Source organism: Centrocercus urophasianus, unplaced genomic scaffold (assembly GCF_019232065.1).
Source record: "Centrocercus urophasianus isolate 14NV4802_14NV808 unplaced genomic scaffold, USGS_Curo_1.0 seq_9, whole genome shotgun sequence".
In the NCBI taxonomy this organism is placed as follows: Eukaryota; Metazoa; Chordata; class Aves; order Galliformes; family Phasianidae; genus Centrocercus; species Centrocercus urophasianus.
The window spans coordinates 29,708,406-29,730,521 of record NW_024885532.1 but is presented as its reverse complement, the minus strand read 5'-3'; the positions used below and the strand labels follow the sequence as shown (position 1 = coordinate 29,730,521).

The 22,116-nt window shown below is 43.8% G+C and overlaps 1 protein-coding gene across 5 annotated transcripts in view; it reads right to left on the bottom strand.

The window, feature by feature from the left end:
- Positions 1-3,975: 3,975 nt before the first annotated feature.
- Positions 3,976-22,116, bottom strand: part of KATNAL1 (katanin catalytic subunit A1 like 1) — a 43,513-nt gene continuing 25,372 nt past the window's right edge. For 4 of the 5 annotated variants that reach the window (XM_042838768.1, XM_042838771.1, XM_042838769.1 and 1 more), the window contains 7 exons: positions 20,284-20,411; positions 19,683-19,788; positions 13,866-14,024; positions 12,978-13,104; positions 11,884-12,018; positions 8,936-9,062; positions 7,202-7,510 (listed from right to left, as the gene is read on the bottom strand). In XM_042838768.1, coding sequence (XP_042694702.1) covers positions 7,312-7,510; positions 8,936-9,062; positions 11,884-12,018; positions 12,978-13,104; positions 13,866-14,024; positions 19,683-19,788; positions 20,284-20,411 — 981 coding nt within the window. In that variant the 3' untranslated portion in view covers positions 7,202-7,311. Of the gene's footprint in view, positions 6,833-7,201; positions 7,511-8,935; positions 9,063-11,883; positions 12,019-12,977; positions 13,105-13,865; positions 14,025-19,682; positions 19,789-20,283; positions 20,412-22,116 lie in introns of those variants that run through there. The other variant, XR_006171961.1, reaches the window with a different exon arrangement.

Below are 22,116 nucleotides of genomic sequence, written 5' to 3'. Positions count from 1 at the left end.
ACCCTAACCCTAACCCTAACCCTAACCCTAACCCTAACCCTAACCCTAACCCTCCCCTCCATTCCGCTTCTCTCCCCTTCCCTCCCCTTCCCTTCCCCTTTCCTCCTCCTTCCCCTGTCCTTTCCTCTCCCTTCTCCCCTTTTCTTTCCCCTCCTCTCTCCTTTCCTTTCCCCTCCCCTCCTCTCCTCTCTTCCCTTGTTGACACTACTGCGTTGCCATATGCTTGGCTTGGGCACACTTCCCAGCTCAAACCAAACTTTCCAGGATCCAGAGAGGGAAGCTGACCCAGCAGCACTGCTCACTGATCCTGCATGGCTCCTCCTGGTCCCCCAGCACTGCAGCAGAAATGTCTAATTAGGTACGACAGACGAATAGATATGCACACTCAGGGATCTTTCTACACAAGCATAAATTAAAGGGAAGCAAATATTTATTTTAAACGGGCATGCCATAGCTGGCAAAATGCTAATCTGCACAGAAAAAAATACCCTGTAAATAAGCTCCCCAGAAGCATCTTGCATTCACCGAGCTTCATCTTTCTGAGCAAACTAACAAGAAAATAAAATCAACTGCATCTATTATACACTCCCTTCAATAAGAAATTCAGACAAGCTTAGGATGACATGGGCCAGTGCCTTTGAAGCTATCGGCTGCCGCCCCCAGGAGCACCGCAGGCTGTTTGTAAGGTGCCTACAGAAGGTACTGAAGAAAATCAGACTTACAGGATTCAATTCACAGCTCAGGGATCTTCAGCCTCAGTAGGGAAAATGCTCGGGGGCTGCAGATCAAAAGCACTGAAAAGCACTACTGCACCCTGTAGGACCAGGACTGGGAGTCGCAGGGATGGGTTTGTCTCTTCCACTGACCCAAGGAGCCCAAGCAAATCACTTCACCTCTACCTTCCCCTACCATTCACCCCTGCAGCGCCCTGCAGGAATCACAGCATCTCTCCTTGTGCATGGAGCAGTACCCAGTGCAACAGAGCCTTGCGCCCTATAGGAACGCATCCACTGACATCCACTTGCTCTTCTAGCCTTGGAGGAACACTGCAGCCCCAGCTCACCCCAAAGCTCAAGGACGGGAAGCAAGCTACTAGGATTTCAAATTCCGGGAGATGAACGGCGGATCTTGCAGTGGCCGTAACAAACCTGCCCTGGGGATTGGCACGTTTTTAGGCAGGGAGGCAGGCGATGAAACCTATCAGCAGCACCTGAAGCTGGCTCCCTTTGTCCTCTGAGCCGCTCCCATCCTCTCACAGACGTTCTCCTCACTGGCAAGGATGCAGAGACCACCACTTTCATCATCAACATGCATACTGCAGTGCTGTCAGCACCTTCTTAAGGTTATTCCCTTTTTCTTTTCGCTTATATTTATAAACCCTGTGCAGAGTTGCTATGGTTTCTGATACCGTCAGTCCGATTGGTATTCAGCGCGTTTCCTCTCACCTTCACCATTCCAATGACCTTTACTTCACAAGGAGGATCTCACACCATCAGCCCGTTCAATTAGATGTCACACAGCACGCTGTGTGAGAACACCCACTGCCAGGGCAGAAGAGGGCTCTGTGGAACCAATTCATCTGCAAAATGCCATCTCTCAGATAAACAATGGTAATTATTTCCATGCAAATTGGAACCAGAAAGCAGCCCCAGCAATGCAGCTGCTAGACAGAGAGGAGAGCCACGAGAAGAAATTTCAGCTGCTAACATCTCAGATACTCTGCTGTCTTCCTAAAAGCAAGCATCTTCCTACCTTTCTCGTTCTGCAAAGTCGAGTTAAAGAAGCTCTTACTTCCAAGACAGTTTCTTTTACATCCATTGAACAACTTATGCAAGGGGCTGCTCGCAAATGGGAGCAACACAGCTGTAATCTGCTACTAAGAATTTGTCTCCTTATCAAACTAATATTCTATTTTAAGAGACCTTGCACAAAGCTCTACTAGTTACTGTACAAGACAGACAAGAGGGATGCATTTGGAGGAAAACAGTCTTCAAACACAGCAGTGCTGGGAATGGTCTCAACACCTTCATGTGCCAATCAGACCATGGGATCCCCAAAGCCCCAACCCAAACACTGAACAAAACTCTCTAACTCTGAGAAAATGGCTTCTCCCTAACTTGGAGGAGAAATGTTCCTACTACAACAAAGACATAAAACCACAGAAGCCAGAAAATGGAGCTTGATCATGATACAGCTCTAGCCATGCCCTTGCAGCAGGGATGGGAACATCACAGCACTTCACCTCTTCACAACTGAACCAAAGCTTTTCTAGTGGCAGTTTCTTCATGTTGAGGAAAACAGTTCTTGCATTGGGCAATTGGCTTTGCCAAGACATCTCATTCCATGTGCTCTCAACGCTAGCAGGGGCCTTTTAAAGAAGAACAGGAAATTCCCTGGAGCTGTCCAATACATACACAGGAGCACGACGCTTCAGCTGGCCAGAAGTCAGCTCTGTATTGCACTCAGGGCGCTCGGAACAGCGGTGTATGCAGCAAGTGGGTCAGATGGACAGCTCACCCCTGGTCTGTGCGACCAGGCAGGAATGTGGAGAACATCACACAGATGTGTGCTGTGCAGACAAGAGGACATCACTTGCTGTTGCAGCTCTGCTAGCTAAGGTTCAGATGGAAGTTAGGCTCTGAAATGCAGGTGATCACAGCATCTGCAGCCATGGACAACTTTTCATGCTGTGCTTTTGTGGAACAACATGAGAGGGAAAAAAACCCACATGCCCTGCTTTCCTGAATGTCCCTCCGCCATCAGCTTCCCCCAGCATGCCACCAGGTGGTGCAACACGGGCTGTGCAGATCAGATACGACCATCCTTTTTGCCAGCCATGGGAAAAGCAAGCTCCTGATACTTGTCTCTAACTACTGGCCGGTAGCTACAATTCCCTGGAGAGCATCAGGTCTTTGTTCAATCAACCTTTGCTGTCACTGACCTGGGTGGTTTCCTACAGCCCATTTATTCCATCAGAGGGCTATTGAGACTGCTCCTGCTCCTGCCTGTGCCTGCTGGGCACACCAGTGGTACCAGTGACACCGGTGAATTGCTTTTGCATCCCCAGGATCCTTCCTTCTTCAGTGGCACCACCGTGCCACCTGCATTTTCATCATGCTCAGAAAAAAATCTCTGCCCATCAGCTGATCCAGGAGAGCCTATTCCTAAAACAGACCAAAGTTATTTCTGTTTCCTCTGCTGCTTTTACCTCCTCGTGTCCGGATTGTTCAGCTCAGTCTTTGCTCGCTCGATGCAGGATTTCTTTACATCACACAAGTCTTTTAATCTTTCCATGATCAAAACAAGTCGGAGCACCTTTACTATTGTGCGGTCCCTTTTAAACTGGGGTGAGCTGAACTTTCTATGCAAAGATGTGACCTCTCCTGAAATCCCTTGATCAGCAATTTCCCTTGCTCTCTCTTTCATGTCGGAGGCATTATGAAACACTGGAAACTACACATACTTCCAGAAGGAAGTTAGTGAGAAAATTCAAATAATCAACTCGGCCCCAAGAGATGTGGGGTCTCTTTCCAACTTTGAAAGCTCTTTCCTAATAGAAGTTTTGCTTTTGAAAGTCTTTTGTTGAGCAAGTAGCTGAAGATACAGCTTCTCTAGAGTCTGATTATACGTTCAGCCCGGGGCAAGCAATAAAAAACCTGCCCAGTGCTGTGAGGTCTGAATCAGGTGCTAACACCGAACATGTGCTGGAGCCTCCACTTTCCTCTCCCTCAGTGCTGGGCACTGGAACATTCACCATTTTATAGCCTGGGGCAATGAAAGGCCAATTTAAGAGGGAAAGCATTGCTGACAGTGTTATCCAAAAAAAGCCAGGCTCTGCTTTAACTGCTCTCCACCCAAGACTTTGGTGAATCCAACACCACTGTGACATGCTGAAAAAATCTGCTTTGAACAGCAGCCTTTGGAAGCAGCTACAGAAAAGCAATCACGGGCCCAGAGACAGACAGACTCTGTATGTATATTTATTACTTCATACAATCAAATTGCTTATTGTACAAAAATTAGCAGTGCTACCCAATAGGACTTTCACAGACGTTTAGAAAGAGACATGTAAACACAGCTTTAGAACTCGATTTTATGTCACATAGGTACAAACTTGTGTGCGTATACACATACACACGGGCGTGTATGCAGCTCTATACACAGACCAAATTGTTGCAGCAGGCTGTGAGATGCTAGTACATTGTTCTCTAATGAATTAAGCACCCTTAAAGAAGGCTTTCCCCCAAAGGGACACAAGTTGGACTTGCATTCCTCCCATTGTTAGCCTGGCCTTCCTCCCCTAATTGCTCCTTGCTACTTCTCACTGTTGGCTCTCTTCTAGAGGCAACGATTCAACCTTCAAGCCCACTTAGTTGAGTGCAACAGTGAGACTGGGTGGAGATGAAAGGGTTGGCGTTAGAGCTAGTCACCTACACTGAAGAGCCTCAGCATGAAAGGGATGGTCTCTGCCTCGTGGGCTGCCTGATCCACAGGAGCCTGCTGTAACACTCAGGCATTGCATAGACAAATATCTATGGCCTGGAAACTTTTCACTTTGTTATTCTGCAGTAGAAAAGAATGAATGGACCTGTACAGAAAGAACACTTTTAAGGTACAAAATCATGATCTTTAGAGAAAAACTGCAGCACCCAAATAATTCCCACTGGAAGGAATGTCCAGTGTTGTGAATTCTGCTTACCGTGTAAGAGGTTAGTTCAACACCTGGAGGGAAGGAATGACATTTCTGCTAAACATTGTGCTTTCAACAGCAGCAAGGGCCCTGCTGCTTGCAACGTGAAACTGAGAAAACTGGTACTTACATCTTCCTAAGTAGCAACTGCTGAATCCAGCGCTGCTCTCAGGCAGATGAATGGTGTGAGTTACTGGCATTCGTGTCTATTTCCTTCTAGATCTTGCCTGTGTAGAGTAAGCTCCTTGGGCAGTACTTGTCTCACTAGGGAGCAACCCTGAAGTGCTAATCTGGCACTGGCCACAGAAGACTTTTACAGCTTTCCTCATTTCTACTGCAGTAAAACAAAAAGAAAAAAGAAAAAAAAGAAGGAAAAAAGAATAATAGCTTCAGCCTACAGCTTTCATAAGGAAGAAATGACACTCCGTGGCAACGCTTTCAAAGCTTTCTTTCTATAAGGGTCCAGCTATTCCCTGGGAGGAACAGACTGGCCCTGGTAGTAATTTAGCCAAAAATGATAGTCAAATACAGCTTTGCACTTGCTCATCTTCCAGGGCAGACAGAACTGCTTCTCTCTAACAGTTGCAGGTATTGTGAAGAGCAAAGGCTATACTGTGCAGTTGGTGCAAACTGGGCAGGCAAAAAGTAACTGGAGCTTTTATTCTCTCTGTAGGTGAAAAGGGAAAAGTTGATGTTCTTCCTGCTCTAATCTCCCTGGTCAAGATCGTAACAAAGCCAGTGGAGATGCTCTGTCCCTGGAAAGATTGGGACAGCAGTTGTTTTTCAACCAGTCTGGGGGCACCAGAAAGTATATTTCTGAAAGGCCACACAAAACAGGCCTCTACAGCCCCAGCTGTCTTGTGTCAAATGCAGGATTTACAGAATCTCTGTGGTGTTTCTCCATGCCAATTAGCAGAGCCCTTTAAAATGGCATGATCTATCCAAGCTGTGGTCTTTACAGAGAGAGAAAGAAAAAGGACTGCTGACAGACAAAGCAGAGAGGACACCACAACCACACAAGTTGCTCACATAATCAGAAGGATGCAGCAGAGTTGTCAAGCACATATCCTGACTGTCCTTGCTCCTGAACAGTAGACATGCTCAAGAAGCATTTATGTTAGTGGTTCACAGGTCATGGCTCAAAAGACCAACGTGCTGGATTACAAACGTTATTTGGCAAGCACCAGCAAAAAAATATACTCCCATCCAAGATGTGGTGGGTGATTCTGAATACCTGGCTTCATTTCTGAGCAAGATCAATTTCTTAGTCCAACCTACGACACCTGGCTATGTCATCATGAGTCTCAGCAGAGAGACAGAGGGTGCAGAACTCACCCAACTGCAGGACAGCTCAGATCAACCAAGACACTTGGAGTCAGGTTTACAACATCACCAATAATTTCAGAGCTTGAATATTCCTCTGTAAATTTTACCTATCCTTCCCATTCCTACATTAGGAAACCCACACGAGTCAGATGCGCTGTGAAAATCCCATACTGTCAGCATGACAGTTACATTCCAGAGAGGGGATTTATCATGCTAGAGTTTATAATCTAACCCTTCTCATCCCTGCACTTGTGCTTGGGACAGGAAGAAACACATAAGAATATAAATGAGATTGTACAGACTACTTTCCCCTAAATTAATTGCATTTATACATTTTAAGAAACCTTCATTTAAGAGGTATAACAAAAATAGTTCTACAACATAAACAAGTGCAAATACCATTGCTTAGTAAAGCTTGGAAAGGGCTCAGGCCTAACTAGAAGACCTGAAGTCCACAGCCATGCATTTTAAGGACATATTAGTGTCTTCACTACTGTTATTTAAATAATATTTAGAAAGCAAAGTTCAAGATTCTACATAAATGCACAATATAAAGTCAAAGTGCCTACTGGTCAAACTTCAAAGTGCCTGATGGTCAAAGTGGTACAAACCATATTCAACATGGAATGAAAGCAATCAAGGTCCTTTCCTTTCCTTCTCATTTCCATTAGGAGAAGTCACAGGTAACATCATTCCAATCTGAAGTGACATCAAAGCCAAATGCGTGTACAAGAGAGGAGAGCTGAGCCTGCATCTTGATGGAAAACTGATCCTCACTTCTTCTGTGTAAATGCCAGTTAATCCTCAGGCTTTGCTCTGGACATGCAAGAAAACAGCACAAGGGAACAGCAACTTCGATGCCACGTTCGGGAAGGCAGAGTTGGCAGCCCAACAGAACACAGCACTTGGAGCAGGGGGGAAGCGAGCCCTTGTTAGCTCCTCTGGAGTCACATTCCCCAGCTGATTTATTGACTCAAGCCACGAGAGATGAGTACAAGGAGGTAAACAGCACTGCTCTTCATTGGGAAAATAAGGAGATTATTCTCAGAAGTATATTTATTCCCTTCCCATTTGGCTGCTTTTAATATTTTGGACATTTTTATTTTTTTTAATTTTAACCATATCACTCCCTTGAACGGCAAACAGAGTTTAAAAGGTTTTGTCACCAGGAAGGGGTGGAGGTGGGACAGGGAGAACAACAGACCTTTTATTAAACCTTAGAAAAGATTTCTAACTCACATTGCAAGTGAAAACAACAAAAGCCATAAACTCTCAATGGAAAGCTGTCGGTGAGATTAAGCAGATCCAAACTCCGCCATCCATTTCTCGTACTTCTCCAGGTCTGCAGCAGAAACAGATTTGGAGATTTTCTTCAGAGCCAACTCAAAGTCCCCCTTGGTAACTGGCATCTGAAGTTCCTCTTTAGAAAGTGCCCGAATCTCTTCTGGAGTTAAGCCGTTAATACGCCGTCTCATTGCCATTAAAGAGGCATCCCTGGAAATATAGGACAATGCATGGGAGCTAATTGCTAGCAGCATGTGCCATAAGCCTATGAATTTTGATTGTATTCTCTTGCTAGAAACCACTGGCAGGAACACTTCAGAGAGCATTTATTTACCAGAGGAGATGCGGTTCACATCTTTGTTAGCATTCACATTCCCAGATCCCAACATCAATTCAATATAAAGAATGCACTGGCACCAAAACTCATTTAAGCATATGGCAAATGCACAGAGATAATTAAAACTATAAAACTGAAAGCCTTTTATAATGATTCATAGAGATGAGATTCGACTTCTCAGCTCAGGAAAGGGCAGGGAGGGAGAAGAACTGCACTGAAGGGTTTTTCTTTTTCTCTTCCAAAACTTCTCTGGATGTTGCAGATCTCTCCCCATGCCATTACGATTTCAACACCCTCCCCACACGCAGCACTCAGACACTGACACCACGTGGCCCTGGGGCTGAGGCCATCGGTGCCTGTGGCTCCCCATGCTCTACCTGTTCCACCACTCCTCCCCAGCTCTGGAGCCGTCAGCGTGGCCCATTGCCACAGAGAGCACTGCTCATTTCTCACACCACAGCCCACACGCAGTTTGAAATTACATTTTCTCCTTCCCCAGGTTTTTTCCCAGCGGGGGATAACACAGGCCTCAGGGAGAGCAGGTAGTTTAACTATTGCACCGTGTGATACATACCAAAGTTTTCAAAACCGTGGTGCTGCTTCACAATTTCAGCAAAGCAGCAAGCAAAAAATATTCCCAAGCCATGTTCTTAAAGGATCAGTTCCTCTTGGCAGGGATCCTATCTCTATAAGGGATGCAGAGCTCCTACTGATAAGTTTTTCAAATACCCATCCTCCTTCAGAAAAGCCTCATTTTTCAAAAATTGAAACATGTTGTGGGAATGTGATGGAAACAAATTCAATACTAATGCTATACATTAGCTGTAACAACCTCACATGCATAACATTCAGGGAGAACTTAACACACTGCTGCACTGGTGGCCGTCCAAACATAAAACGTGTCAAAGCCCTGAAGAAGCAGTCTAGGAGAAGTTCTTTTCTGTCACAGAACTACAAAATTCTAGCTGTTGATCTCATGGGATTTAGAAAAAAGAATCCAAACCTGTTTTGCACTATGTTAATAAACATTTGGTTAATGCAGACAAGGGTAACACGAGAGGAAATCTGCTCAGATAACTTTTACTTAAGATCTAAGCAAACTTGATGACATCTCATGCAAAACACCACGCTGTTTAGACTGCTCCAGTAACGCGTGGTTCCAGGAAATAGATTTGGGCCCCCAAAATATTCACAGTTAGCTTGCTTCAGCTGCTGTGGGTATTGCTTTTTTTTAATCACATAACGCAAATGATGACTTGACACGTGGTCTCATTTGCAAATTAAGGGGAAGGAGATACCTGCAGACATTAGTGATGTCAGCACCAGAATAGCCTTCAATTTTCTCAGCAATTTCTTCAAGGCTGATGTCAGGATCCAGCTCTACTTCCCGAAGATTAATCTTAAGTAGTTCTGCTCTGCCTTTTGCTACAATATAAAAACGTGTGTTTGAAATCTTGCAAACATTATAAACAAAACAAAACATGAACAATTTAGATTTTTCAGTGAAGAATATAAAGAAAAGGGTTTGATACAAGAAAAAGAATGGGACAACAAATCACAGTAAAGTGTGGAACCAAATACAGTAAAGGATAAGGTTTCAATCTGTATATTAAGATAGTGCATTCAAAAGGCATTTTCCAAAGTTGTACATCATTAGAAAAGCCCGTTATGTCTCAGGTGACAACGCATTTGGTGACACGTTACCCAAAGGCACTAAAGCACAATCCTACAAATATCTGCTTCTTCTCAAATCCCTTTGGATTCACTCTGCTCAAGTGTTTGATTGCGTATTATTCACACAGTTTAATTAGAAACACAATGAGGATTCTATTAAGAGAGCTTTAGACAACACAAAGCCCCTAACAATAGGCTGAACTTTAAGTATGTGTTTAAGCACTTTACCCAGTTGGGACCCAAGAAAGCTGCTGAAGCCTGATAGAAAACAGATATATTAGTACAGTAAACGTAATAATGTATGTATAATAGCAATGCCCTGGCATTCCACTTTCAGACCTAAGTGTAGCAAACATACAGTGATAACCAGCTGCGTAAATGAGTATCGATGCAGCCAATTAACCATTTGTCTTGTGGAGAGCACATCCATATGTGCATTTCAGCCCAAACGCTGAACACTCCAGGCTTGACAGCTTAGGCCTCAGTGTTACTCTGCTTAATGGTGGCAAAGTGGAGGATAAATGCTTTCCTGGCTTTTGCTGTACAGAATCACCAACCAGCTCAGTCCCTTACTTCCACAGACAGTAATTGTTATGACTCAGAACAGAGGACAACCTTGGCAGAGGGAACAGCACTAGGAAAAGCCAAAAGTCGAAAGGAAACATTGCACATGTTTTATTCACTGATGGCCCTCCTTTAAAGAAGCAGGGGGAAAAAAACCAGAAAGCTTGTCTAAGGCTGCTGGTTTGGAGTGCTCTGCAGAACTGTCAAGAATATAGACGGGTATCAATCACGCACCACTGGGACCAGCTATGAAGTAGGGATTTATTATTTACAGAGCACAGTGTACACACAGCATACCTGCAGAGAGCCTCCTGTATCAGAGAATATTCTTCTCATTTTTCTACTGGGATAAGTAAGCTCTTGCAGTATTTCAAAAAAAAAAGAAAAAAGGGTAGAACGTATGCGTGCACCAAATGCCCCAACACAAAGGTGTATATATGACATGCCATTCTGTTCATTAAATTGCCTGACCACAACAAATGGCACAGCACAGTTAATAAAAACATCACTGAGACTCGCACAGAACAGCTCAACTTCTTTTATATATGGAATAAATGCAAAGGAACATAAGACTGGAAATAAAACAGAAGCACATCTCGCATGTTGTCCAGGGTGTAATTTACTGTGTCAAAAAAACAATGTTGTTTAATTAGAAACAAGAGCAAGAGCTGATAGGATTTTAAACTAATTGGTCATAAAGACAGGCATCCTTTTAGGAGCCGTGAGCTGCGCAGACAAGCTGTACAGCTATTAAGTGTCCTTATACCTGCTAAACTCAATCACAATTGCTGTCAGCACGAACACGCATCTTGTTATCTTGAGTGCTCATGCAGGGAGATGAAACATCCACTGTACCAAGAAGAAACAAAGCTATGCAAACTTCAAGCGATAGGAATCTCAAAATTAATAGGACAGGTGAATGACAGCTAGGAAAGACAATACAAGCTGAGACAGCTCGGGGCAGGAAAGCAATCAGCCTGCTGCATTCTGAGCAACTCGCAGCCTAGTCATAACAGCGGGCAAGCAGTGATTTACAGTGAACTAAGCCTCTAAGTGAAAATTCATGGATCCACTTCCTTGCATTCGTCTGCAAGGGCAAGAGTGCGTTTGCAGTATTTCTTAATGTGTCCAAAGGCTGTCTTTGATGATCACTCAAGGATTGGCTGTTAAACATTTAAAATAATTCCAGGCTCATTAAAACTAACTCTTTCAGTGTAAGAACCCATCAATTGGTTTGCAATGAAGTGCAGCAGCTCTTTGTTTTTAACCCCCAAGCAAGTGGGTTTTTTGTTTTTTTTTTTTTCTCTCACTCTCTTAAGAATAAAGCAATCCAACCAAGTGATTAACTCCTGAATTTCACTGCTCATCACAAAAACAAAAACTCCTCCCAAATCCAACAGCCTTGGAGTAGTCCTACAGCAGCTTTGGGACATTGTAAAGTGAAACGCTTGTACCAAACATAGAATCACACAGAATCACAAGGTTGGAAACGACCTGCAAGATCATCTAGTCCAACCACCCTCCCATTCCTATTAGTACCACAAGCACTAAACCATATCTCATAGCTCCTCATCCAGGCGCCTCTTCAACACTGCCAGGGACAGCGACTCCACCACCTCCCTGGGCAGCCATTCCAATGCCTGACCACCCTTTGAGAGAAAAAGTTTCCCCTAATATCCAACCTAAACCTCCTCTGGTACAACTTCTGGCCGTTTCCTCGGGTTCTACTATTTGCCTGGGAGAAGAGGCCAGATCCTTTTGCACCACAACCTCCCTTCAGGAAGTTGTACAGTGCAATGAGGTCTCCCCTGAGCCTCCTCTTCTCCAGACTGAACAATCCCAGCTCCCTCAGCCACTCCTCATAAGACTTGTGCTCCAGACCCCTCACCAGTTTCGTTGCCCTTCTCTGGATACGTTCCAGGGCCTCAGTGTCTTTCTTGTAGTGAGGGGCCCAAAACTGAACACAGTACTCAAGGTGCGGCCTCACCAGTGCTGAGTACCCACATACCTGTGGGCAAAGGTATATAAATCCTTTTTTCCAGTCTCCGTCGGAGAGCTTCATCAATATCCCAAGGAAAGTTTGTAGCAGCTAATACCATAACCATCTTGGAAGGGTCATCATTCTCCAAAGCACCACCTACCCCTGTAAGCACAACAATTTAAAGAAATTTCACTCTGCTGCTATTACTGATCAAGATGCTTGCTAAGAAATTGTGCAAATGTTACAAAAGCTTAGACAAAGCTCAGCAGCTGTTCCATGCACTCCTAGTGCCGCCTTCTACCTTCACATGGCTGATGTAGCAGGACCATCACTGCCATATAAAGAGGAACAGTTCATTCTTCTGTGAGACAAGGAAGGGCTTTCTTTGACTGTGCTACCAGCACAGTCATGTGCAAGTGCAGCACTGTTAGTAACAGCAAAAATACCATCTGTCAAACATGGCCATAGAAGAAGCAAAAATCACTCCCTGACCTTCCAAACAATGACTGTAAAGAAATGTTCACATGGAGAGAATAAGTTGCCTACATGGGGTTTACCACAACGAACATTTGAGGACATTATAAACAAAGAGTGGTTCAATAGCAACTGTTATATACAGGTGGTTATCAAAGCACTACACCACAGAACATTCCTTGGGTGGTGGTCCTCACTGCGTGCACGTGTGCAGAACAGGTACAGAATATACCTAAGAGGTAATATTAGCTGTCACCACAGCTAACAGCAAAACCAGAGCTGATGATGAGGTCCCTGAGCAGGAGGCTCTATGAAAGAGAAGAAATTTATTTAAATTGCTTAAAAAAAAACAAGAAAGACCTGTATAAACTTCACAAATCTCCATTACCTGCTTCTCCTATAGTCAAACATCCCTTCAAAATGAGTTCTCAATTTTCTAAAACGGTCATTTTAGAAAAAATAAAGCGGAGCACCTTTTCCAGTTATCTGCCTTCAAATTCTCAGAGAACGCATCCCTCTCAAATTTTGCCTTACTTCTCCCCCATCCATAAAACCAGGCTTTCCAGACTGCTCAAGTTTTTTACATTCCCATCTCTAAGAAAACAGCATCCCAGCCCCAAGCACGGATCTAAATCAGCAATCTTTACCGTCCATTTGCACAAGCAGCTCTGACTTGACTCTGCGACTCGCCTCATGCTCATCAGATGTGCCTCTGCGGCTGCAGATTGAATCAATTTCATCAATGAAGATTGTTGTTGGAGCGTAAAACCTTGCCTTTATTCAAATGAAAACATCATCATTAAGACTGCAGCAGCAAGCACAAGTCCTCATCAGACCATGACCCAGTTTGGCTACTACATATATTACCTTCCCTGCTTGTCACAAGAAAGTAATTCAAGACCTTGATTCACAATCTGTATGGCACATGCTTAAGTTTATGTATTTTAAATCGTACACCTCAAGTCAGAGGTCTCGCAAAGAGGAAAAGAAACACAATCACAAAAAGGCAGTTTTTAATATCGAGGTTTTGTGCTGGTGAGGGCAAGGCAAAGGGGATAGAATGGCAACTGAGAGTATGCCAGAAGTAAATCCTGAAGGCAGGAACAACCCTTTCAGTATAGGCCCACACAGGTATGTCCTTCACACAGCCCACATGATGGACTACACTCAAAAACACTGAGAAGCTTGTCTATCACTCAGAACAGAAACAGAACTAGACTACATATTGCTCCTAGAATAATAGTTCTCAGTTCTTTCCAATTTCAAATAACTTTGTGCAATTTCTGTCAAGATCACCACTCTGCTTTTAGCCAGGAAAGCACCATCCTCAACATGAGTGATGAGCCATTTCCCTCCTAATCCTCAGTGACATTTCAGAAAATGATGAATACACACGTCGTCTTTTCTCTGTCTGGATGAGAGAAGCTTAGTGCAGTAAACTCAATACTTTCAGTGTGCTACTGGAGGGGCAGGGAACAGAGGGGGAGGCCCCTTCACACCTCACTGATCCCCAGAGCACATCATTGAGGACGTACCATTTCAAACAAGAGGCGGACAAGCTTTTCAGATTCGCCTCTGTATTTAGATGTCAGTGTAGAGGAAGACACATTGAAGAATGTTGTTCCACATTCTGTAGCAACAGCTTTTGCTAGCATTGTTTTGCCAGTACCAGGAGGACCAACCATCAGCACGCCCTGAAAGATGAAAACAAAGGTGATGAACAACAAGTAAATTTTGTGCACAGTCCTTTATAATACATCTCAAAATAAAACAAAACCAGTAAAACCAGTATTTTGATTGCTTAGTATCATCATCATCATCAGTGGAAAACAAAAGAATGTTGCATTACGAGAACAGCATGGAAGCATTCTGTGACTTATTCTCCTTACTGCCCCACTGAAGTCGAAATTACAAAAGGCAATTGCTGCAGCTATCACCTGGGAAGCAGGTGACAGATTTAAAGACTTGCTCTGAATCAGGCATGGCCTGGACTTGAACTTGGCTCTTTCCCAACTTACAAGTGGCTGTACAGACGGATGAAGAGAATGAATTAATCTTTTTGGAAGACTCCTTCATGAAGAAAGCTCCACCGAAACCAAAATGCTTTTTGTGTTCATGAGTAGAGCATTTTCCTACAGAAAAACATTTTGTCAAAAAATCCTAACCATGTACAGTTATGAATCTGGCTTATTTTTACAATTCAGTCTGCATGAGAACATTCACTGGACACAAGGGTTTGTCCTATTGCTTAATCTCTCCATCTTAGTATTTCTGTGGCCAAAGTACTACTTCTTACCACCTCCTGGATGAAAAGCCATTCTCACCACACTGCTGGACAATTTTCGGCTTATGTGGACTGCTGCTCAACTCCATTTAATATGAACTTCAATGATTATTTTAAAAAATGTCACCTGGACAACTGAGCTACAATCAAGTCCCAGCCTGGCAAACACATCATTAGATTGCCTTTCTATCTGTGCTCTGTCTGTAAGAGAGTAAGAAATACACACTTCTCCAGCTCAGGGCATTCATTGGAGAATCCTGTGTTGAAACAACAGAAGGAAGGGGTGCCATTCAAAGGACCTGGACACACTCGAGAAGTGGCCCTATGTGAACATCACGCAGATCAACAAGATCAAGTGAAGGTGCTGCATCTGGGTCAGGGCAATCTCAGGTATGTGTACAGATTGGGCAAGGAGTGGATCGAGAACAGTCCTGAGGAGAAGAACTTGGGGGTCCTGGTTAACAAAAAGCTGAATACGCGCTTGCAGCCCAGAAAGCTAACTTCATCCTGGGCCGAATTAAAAGAGAGGTGGCCAGCAGATTGAGGGAGGTGACTGTTCCCCTCTACACCACCCTCATGAAGCTCTACCTGCAACACTGTGTTCAGCTCTTGAGTCTGCAGCACAAGGAGGACATGGGCTTGCTGCATTAAGTCCAGAAGTGACCACAAAGATAATCAGAGAGCTGAAGCACCTCTCCCATACAAAAAGGCTGAGGGAGCTGGGCTTGTTCAGTCTGGAGAAGAGAAGGCTCTGGGAACATTTTATAGTGGCCTTCCAGGACCAGACGGGGGCCTACAGGAAAGCAGGGGAGAGACTCTTTATCAGGGAGCATAGTGATAGGGCAAGAGATAATGGTTTTAAACTGAAAGAGGGGAGATTTAGATTAAATATTAGGAGGAAGTTCTTTGTTCAAAGGGTGGTGAGGCATTGGAACAGACTGCTCAGAGAAACTGTGAATGACTGTGTTCACTACCAGGCTGGATGGGGCTTTGGGCAAACTTGTCTATTGGGAGGTGCCTCTGCTCACAGCAGAGGGTTGGAATTGGATGAGCTTTAAGGTCCCTTCTAAGTCAAACCATTCAGTGATTCCACAATTTACTTACTCATCACTACGCAAGCAGGCTTTTAGCTACATGCACAGTGCACTCAGGACCCACATTAAGACCATTAAGACTGAAGCACCAAGAATGGTTAATCAAAGACAGCCATGACTCAAAGACAGTATTTTTTAAGTGGGATACAACAGAAACAACACAGGCTTCTGAAAATAAATGATTCCTTCCATCACGAAGTTACTGCTGACTCCAAGGAGGGCTAGTTCACAATCATTTTTAAATACTTATGTTTATGAATAGTCTGACCATTTCAGCAACACACTGTACCACCCCCTCAGCATTAGGACAGGGCACTATGATTCTGAGCATGGCACTATGAAAAATGTAGCCTTTTTTCCCCAACTACAAAATCTTACCACATGCTAACAAGAGTTTTCTAAAATGAAGTTGTACTGGGTTGCAAGGGTAATCAAATTAGAATTAGAATTGCATATCATAATGTGCTTTGCAATTAATATCTTACATAAAATACCATAGCAGTAAAATATCTGTTAAATGCAAGCCACATAGCAAATTAGATTTCATCTGTTCCTCACAAAAATTTACTTCAAAAAGCACACAGAATGACATGAAAGAGATCTATAAAAACAAATCAACCGGGAATGCAATTATTCAAAAATGTACTATTCAGAAGCAATAGCCTCTCTGTACTCCATTTCCCATTAACTCTTAATACCTTTATTGCCATTTAACACTTAGCTAATGCAAGCTCAATGTACATTCATTGGTAAATTAAGTTAGAAATGTTCATACTGCTAACAGTCTAACAGCTAACAGTCCAATGTCATTCCTCAGGCTGCTCAAGGTTTCCTAAACTCCAGGGCAACAAGCATGACAAGCAAACTGACTCTTTTTTTCTCCCCATGAACATTCAGACATGCACTATGATTTGAGTTGCTGCACAGTCATACCAATAATATTATAATAATGCAAGTGTGAGCCTAGAGTGACTGGGTGAAAATTACTTGGGCTGTGATAGGTAGGGCAGAGATGACTTACTGTTCTCTCTAAGTTTCAAATGTGCTTATTTTTATATTTTAAAATATCATCTATATCAAATCACACTTAACCCTTGCTCCTGACAAACTGTCAGAGCTGGTGACACAAAGGCTAATGGTAGTTTTTTGGATGCCACCTTGGTCTCCCATTATTCCGGAAGATCAAATTCCAGCTTCAGTCACACATCTTGCTCACTGCTTCATTCAAAAGCCCATCGCTTTGCACCTTCTGCATAGCTATGATAGTGAGCATTACTTAGCACAGGATACTGGGGGCATTATATATGGACCTAACAAAGGTGGCATGCAGTCACACCAGATGCAAAGTCAGGGGAACACCAAGCTCTCTGGGGATAAAGAGAAAAGAAATGTCAGTTTAAAAAAAAAAAAAAAAAAAGTAACAAACAAAAAAAGAAGAAGAAGAAAAAAAGCCACACCTTGAATTCTCAGCAAAATGAGATGAGCATGGCTGCAAAGAGAAACACAGAATCAAGACGCTCTTTCTCTCTGCAACTACGAGGCTGCCACTTACTCACTAGTTAAAATCCTTGACAAACACAAAGACTTCTTTATTCCTCCTCTAAGGCTCTGTTAATCCAAAGTATTCCAGTAAGAAGCTGAAACACACTGCAGGGAGTAAGTGTTTTGATGAAATCACTGCAGGGTTACTTCTTGCTGCTGTAACAATCACTAGAAGAGCAGTGGGAAGCACAGCAAGCAGCCAGGCCTTCTTGGCACAAAGCAGTTCAGAGAAAAAGAAAGAGCAAGCCTGTGGACATTCACAGACCCAGCTGCAACCACACAGCACCTGCGTTGAATTGGGAAGGCAGCCGGCTCCTTCATACCAGGCACTGTCCTCTGAATGCAGGGGCAAACAGCAAGGACTGTCTTGGGAATTACTCTCAGGAGAGTCTGAACATCCAAAAACAGATCTGGCTGCCTTTTCCCTGAGTTATTGTCCTGAACGCCTAGGCTCAACAAATGCCTGCTGCTACACTGATTACTGCGAGAAACAGCCTTCTCTTCAAAACTTCTCATCCCTGTAGCACAGTCAGAGGTCAACGGTAAGGAAAATGCATGCTGTTCTGCATGAGAAATAAATTCGGGAGAGTTACAGCTTCACGAGTCACCAGGGAGAAGGCTAACAATGAAGACCCTTCATGGACTTGTCAGAAATCAATTTGCATTTCAGACTGAAGGAAGGAAATAATCGTATCGTTTTTTCCACGTCTGCAACCACCTAGTTTCCAGAAGCAATACTGGCCAGCAGGAAAAGATAATCTCATGCAAAGAGAAAGAGACTCTAACTCTGACAACCAGGCTGCTATTTCGCTACCTGTTGCCACAGTATTTGGAGACAGGATCAGCAGCACTCTTCATGCTGCCTGCAGCCTGCTGAGATACCTGTCTTAGAGACAGATGGCCACTACATCCTCTAGCCGTGTTAAGAGGTGAAAAAGCAGCATAGCAGCTCTTTACTCCCTTCAAAGTTTTGGAGACTGGACAGATGGGGTTACTGTAGTCTATAATGAGGGTATGGATCAAATTCCTCTACACCGAGAGGAAAGAAAAGAGATTCAGTTGTTTAACAGATACTAAAATCTCACCCTGCATTTGTGACCTGTGATATCTAGGCTTTGTCCAAGCTGATACCTTGGTTAACCTGAAGGTCAACCTCAAGCCTGGTGCTTAAGCACAACCACGCTAAACACCAACAGCCATAAAGCTCCAGCCCACAAGTTCTGCTGAGTCCAGGTTTGGACTACCTCCTTGCAACTCACTAAAGCCTCTGTGAACATCTCTCACGCAGCAATCCCAAGGTTCTGCTATTGACTCCCACCCTTTCACCTTCCTCTCTTTACTGTCTGTAGACACAAGCCCCCAAAATGACAAGTTTTCTACTCAAATGCTGCATGACTTTGTTTTGTAAACAGACAGCACAATGAGGATTCAAGAGCAGCTGAGGCTGAAGAAGGACAGCTTCGAAGGCCAGTCCTAAGTGTAAATCAGAGAAGTCTTAAGGGCCAAACAGGAAAAGACAGGGCAAGCACTAGTATCACAAGGTCTGATGTATGTTGAACTGCTGCACTAATCTACAGAAACCACCCATGTACATCGCATTCTCTACACGTCATGTCTTTGGAGACTCAGAATGACAGACAGCTTGCAGCAGTCTCTTGTCCCAGTTTATCACTGAATGTTTCCCCATAACCAGATGGCCACTATGCTGTGACCAGTCATTATTAAAACAAGCGTCAATCCATCCCACAACTAAAGCAAGATAATTTTATTCTCTGTGTACAGCAACATCTTCCCTCTGATTCCTTTTCAGCTCTGAGCAAGGCCCAGGCCATGGTTGTCACCAGTCCATCACCCAGCCCAGCTCAGCCCCATGTTACAACAGCTTACAGCAGCTCACGCTCCCACTCTGAATTCCCACCACTCCACAAGTAACTCAGGCTAGCTGCAAGCACAGCTATAAAGCTAAATCATTAGACCAGCCTTTTCTCTCTCCTGGATTCCTTGCATCATGCAGCCTGCAAAGTGCAGTCAGCATAAGAGAGAGCTAGCACATACAGAAATAAAACCAGTCCAACAATTGCTTTCCTTGGTTGAGAAGCAACCACTGTAACAAATCAAGCTTTCCATGAGGCATTTCTGCTTCTCTCAACATGCACTACATGTCTGCTCCCATGCACAGGCTGATCTATTCACACTGGGAAGCAATGTCTGAGTAAACACAAAAGAATTATATAGTGTGAAACCTGCATACACTTCCAGCTGATTATTTCAGTGCTTTTTACATGAATCATTATGAGAGGTTTTCATGAACAAATTCTTGAACTTTCCTGTTTGGCATTTGAAGTATCCACTGCAGGCATCCGCACACCCTACAGCAGCAGGCATACATAACTACAGCTTGCCATTTACTAAAGCACCAAATAAATCCCTACCTTCCAAGGTCTTCTGATCCCTTTGAAAAAATCAGGCATCCACATTGGAAGAACAACAGCTTCTCTTAATAATTTTTTGGCTTCTTCCAAATCTGCTATGTCATCCCTGTACAAAAGAAAGAAACTTTTATGAGATTCCTGTATGACAATATTACTCTTGCTTTTACAGAAGAACAAATAAGTTTTTCCCTCAGTACCATCTCTTTTAGCATGTATTTGCCTCATGAGAGTACCCCTACAATCCTGTGACCTAAAACTAAATCCATTTGTGAAAGGTAGGGAAAAAATGAATTTCAGCTCAAGTTACTCTCAGTTGCTTAATTAAAAATTGATTTGGACAGTGTGAACACCAAAGAGATATCTTCAGAGTTCTCTAGAGTGCACTTCTATTATGGCAGTACTTGCAATGGATGTACTGCAAAAAATACCAGTTAGCACAAAAGCCTAACTGTAATAAAATTAATAAACTGTTAAAGCCAAAAGACCTTGCATTGCTCATTTGCAGAAAACTGTGATGTCTCCCTATCTTAAAATTTAGGAGAATAAATTCCTCCCCTTCTCCACACTAGCAAAAACACTTCAATAGAGACAATCCTCATACCAATGAATGCTTGGATTCCTCGACACAATGTCCCTTTCAAGAGCTTCGACCAAGTCTTTGTCATAACCCACTCCTCCATCAAATCTTGGAACATCATCAGCAACACCTTCCTGGGGTGTTTTCTTTCCCTAAAAGTGAAAGTCACAGATGTACATAAGAACATTTTTCTTTGCACATATTCTTTACTAGTAACATATAACAATATTGTCTGCTTTGCTTCTCCTCAAGCCGCAAAGTACAAAGCTTTAACACAGCCACCACAGCACCACGATGGCCAGCAAATATTTTCATACCCTGCACTCCAAGAAGCATCCCCAAACACCTGTGGTTGCTTCCACCACAACTGCACAATGCTTTCTTCGTGGATGCTGCTCAAAATGATAAAAGCCCACCAGACTTCACAAAACGTCACAGCAGGTGGGCTGGTTAGTTGCTTTTTTTCTTTTATTTATTAGCAAACCAGATTCTCTTAACAAAGCTAAACCACTCTTTAGGTAACTGACACCAAACACAGGAATGCAGAAGCAGGCTAACAATGCAGCTAGCGTTGGGGCTTCAGCTGCAGCACACAAAAATCATGAAAGATCCTGGCTTAGAAGGGACTCATCAGGATCACTGAGTCCAGCTCCAGCTGAAGACCAGACCACCCAAAGTCAGTTTTGAAGATGCTCCATCTGCCACGTTACCTGCCAGAGCTAAACCACTGGCACACTGTCATGACAAAGCTGAGACACATGCAATCTTCAAAGGAGGAGAACCAAGAAGAATTTTTCCCACTGTTTAATTAAGGCCTTCTTGCCCAGCATTTCTCCTTTCCTCAGCTGCAACCTATCCACTTCCCTTCTCTCATTGAAGCCAGCTCCATTAAGACTTAAATGCTTTTAAAAGGTCATGTTTATTTAAGGACTGCACTGAGAGCCCTAAGGAAGCTCCCAAGTCACCCGGACCTCTTTGAACTCCAGCAGTTTCTGCACCATGCTGAGATCCATTCAACAGCCAAGCTCAGCCCTGCCACTGCCCCCAACAACCACAGGTCTCTGGTTAATGCCTCCACAATGCCATTGAGCTTGTGGGGCAAAGCACCCTTTGATGCATTAGAGCCCCACTCCTCCTCTTGGGCTTCAGACAGAAACCGCTTCCCCTCCCGGCTAAATGGCAGTGCTCAGCCATGCTGGGAAAGCAGCTGTAAGGCAGGGGGCTGAGCAGGGAGCTGCTTTCGAGCTCCTCACTCAGCCTCAGCAGCGAGCTAAAGGATCTCAGCTGGCTGCACAAAGGCAGCCTTGCAGAGAGGCTGAAAGGCAGATGGAGACACAACAAACTTAGCACTGCAAAAAGGCAGCGGCTGCAGCATGCCCACCACTTGCCCGTGAGGGAGCCATTTGTCTTCTCTCTGGTTTTATTTCTCACTTACAAGTGGAGTCAGTGTTGTTTGGTGCTCCCAGATCAGGGCTTTTGCAATGGAAATTAAGCTGAGAATTGTGTTCAGAACAAAAAGCTGATGTAAAAAAATGTAATGGCGTGGTGTAAAAAAAGGAAACAGAGAGAGAAAGCCCTGTAGAGTTTGGAAGGTTTTAGAAGACAGAAAATGGAATCCAAATGTAACTGTAAAAAAGAAGAAAAAAGAAAACACAATAAAATGAAAGGTATTTGTTACACATTTCTCTCATATTCCTCTGCAGTGCACTGATTTTCATAGCGGAAGACTTTTCTTGAGCCTCTCAAAACCTGTCATCTGTTTGGCGTTTGCAGGGTCTAGCAAAGCAAGGCAGGCTGCAAAGCGCAAGGGGAGGGAGGTCGCTCAGCTTCGGCATGGGGGGAGGAGGCTGAAGCAGC